The sequence below is a fragment of the Geospiza fortis genome, unplaced genomic scaffold, assembly GCF_000277835.1.
Source record: "Geospiza fortis unplaced genomic scaffold, GeoFor_1.0 scaffold539, whole genome shotgun sequence".
NCBI classification, from domain to species: Eukaryota; Metazoa; Chordata; class Aves; order Passeriformes; family Thraupidae; genus Geospiza; species Geospiza fortis.
In genome coordinates, this window is record NW_005054783.1 from 25322 (window position 1) to 27324 (window position 2003).

At 63.1% G+C, this 2003-nt stretch overlaps 1 protein-coding gene across 1 annotated transcript in view; it reads left to right on the forward strand.

Moving 5' to 3' along the window:
- The window catches only part of LOC102043768 (zinc finger protein 628-like), a 3824-nt gene extending 1946 nt beyond the window's left edge, over positions 1-1878 (forward strand). Inside the window, exon 2 of the mRNA XM_031065443.1 lies at positions 61-1878. Within this exon, the coding sequence (XP_030921303.1) occupies positions 61-1343 (1283 nt within the window). The 3' untranslated portion in view covers positions 1344-1878. The remainder of the gene's footprint in view (positions 1-60) is intronic.
- Positions 1879-2003: the final 125 nt, after the last annotated feature.

A 2003-nucleotide genomic window follows, 5' to 3' on the forward strand; every position in this document is an offset into this window, starting at 1 on the left:
GTGTGCAGCTCCAGGTGCTGCCTGCACCACCTGAGGTCACCAGCGTCCAGCTGTGCACAGGTGAAGTGACCAATGTCCAGCTCCAGGTGTTGCCACCAAGCCCAGGTGGCACAGGTGTGCAGCTCCAGGTGCTGCCTGCACCACCTGAGGTCACCAGCGTCCAGCTGTGCACAGGTGAAGTGACCAATGTCCAGCTCCAGGTGTTGCCACCAAGCCCAGGTGGCACAGGTGTGCAGCTCCAGGCAGGTGAGGTGACCAACGTCCAGCTCCAAGCCCTGCCGCTGACCTCAGGTGTCGCCAACGTTCAGCTCCAGGTGTTGCCACCACCCGCAGGTGGCACAGGTGTTCAGCTCCAGGTGTTGCCACCACCCACAGGTGGCACAGGTGTGCAGCTCCAGGTGTTGCCAGCACCACCTGAGGTCACCAATGTCCAGCTCCAGGGCACCGAGCTGCCCAGTGTCCACCTGGACAGTTCAGAACTGCCCGGTGTCCACCTGGAGACAATGGAGGAGGTACCTGGTGCCCACCTGGACGTGTCAGAGGTGCCCGGTGTCCACTTGGACACCTCAGAGCTGCCCAGTGCTCACCTGGACACCACAGAGATGACCGATGTCCACCTGGACGTGTCAGAGGTGCCCGGTGTCCACCTGGAGAGCTCAGAACTGCCCAGTGTCCACCTGGAGAGCTCAGAGGTAACCAATGTCCACCTGGAACCCACGGAGGTGACCGATGTCCACCTGGACACATCAGAGGTGAGCAGTGTCCACCTGGAGAGCTCAGAGGTGACTGATGTCCAATTGGAACCCACTGAGGTGACTGATGTCCACCTGGAGACATCAGAGGTGACCGATGTCCAGTTGGAACCCGCTGAGGTGACCGATATCCACCTGGAGACCACGGAGGTGACCGATGTCCACCTGCAGAGCTCAGAACTGCCCAGTGTCCACCTGGACGCCTCAGAGGTGACCAATGTCCACCTGGAACCCACGGAGGTGACCGATGTCCACCTGGAGACCACGGAGGAAGTGCCCAATGTCCACCTGGAAGTGCCCAATGTCCACCTGGAAGTGCCCATGCCCAGTGTCCACCTGGACGCCTCAGAGGTGACCGATGTCCACCTGGAACCCACGGAGGTGACCGATGTCCACCTGGAGACCACGGAGGAAGTGCCCAATGTCCACCTGGAAGTGCCCAATGTCCACCTGGAAGTGCCCAGTGTCCACCTGGAGACCACTGAGGAGGTGTCCGGTGCCCACCTGGACACCTTGGCAATGACCAGTGTCCACCTGGAGGTGCCCGGTGCCCACCTGGAGCCCTGTGAGGTGCACCTGGAACCCCCCTAGGAGGTGACCGATGTCCACCTGGAGACCTTGGAGCTGCCCAGTGCCCACCTGGAGGTGCCCAATGTCCACCTGGACATATCAGAGGCACCCAGTTCCCACCTGGAGAGCACGCAGGTGCTCAGCGCTCACCTGGAGACCATGGACATGTCCGATGCCCACCTGGACACACCTTGGAGGTGCCCAGTGCCCACCTGGGCGTGTCAGAGGCGCCCGGTGCTCACCTGGAGAGCACGCAGGTGCCCAGCGCTCACCTGGACGCACCTTGGAGGTTCTCTCTGACCACCTGGACACACCTTGGAGGTGCCCAGCGCCCACCTGGAGACACCTTGGAGATGCCCAGTGCTCACCTGGACACATCAGTGTCCACCTGGACATGTCAGAGGTGCCCAGTGCCCACCTGGACACATCAGTGCCCACCTAGACACACCTTGGAGGTGCCCAGTACCCACCTGGAGCCCCCTGGGTGCTCCTGGCCTGGGGAACCCCGTGCCCCACCCCGTGCACACCTGTGCCCGCAGGTGAGGGGAGTGCCGGGGGGTACCTGAGGGGTGCCAGGGGTACCTGAGCTCACCTGCCCAGGTGAGGGGTACCTGAGGGGTGCCAGGGGGTACCTGGGGGTACCTGAGCTCCCCTGCCCAGGTGAGGCCGTTCCCGCGTCCC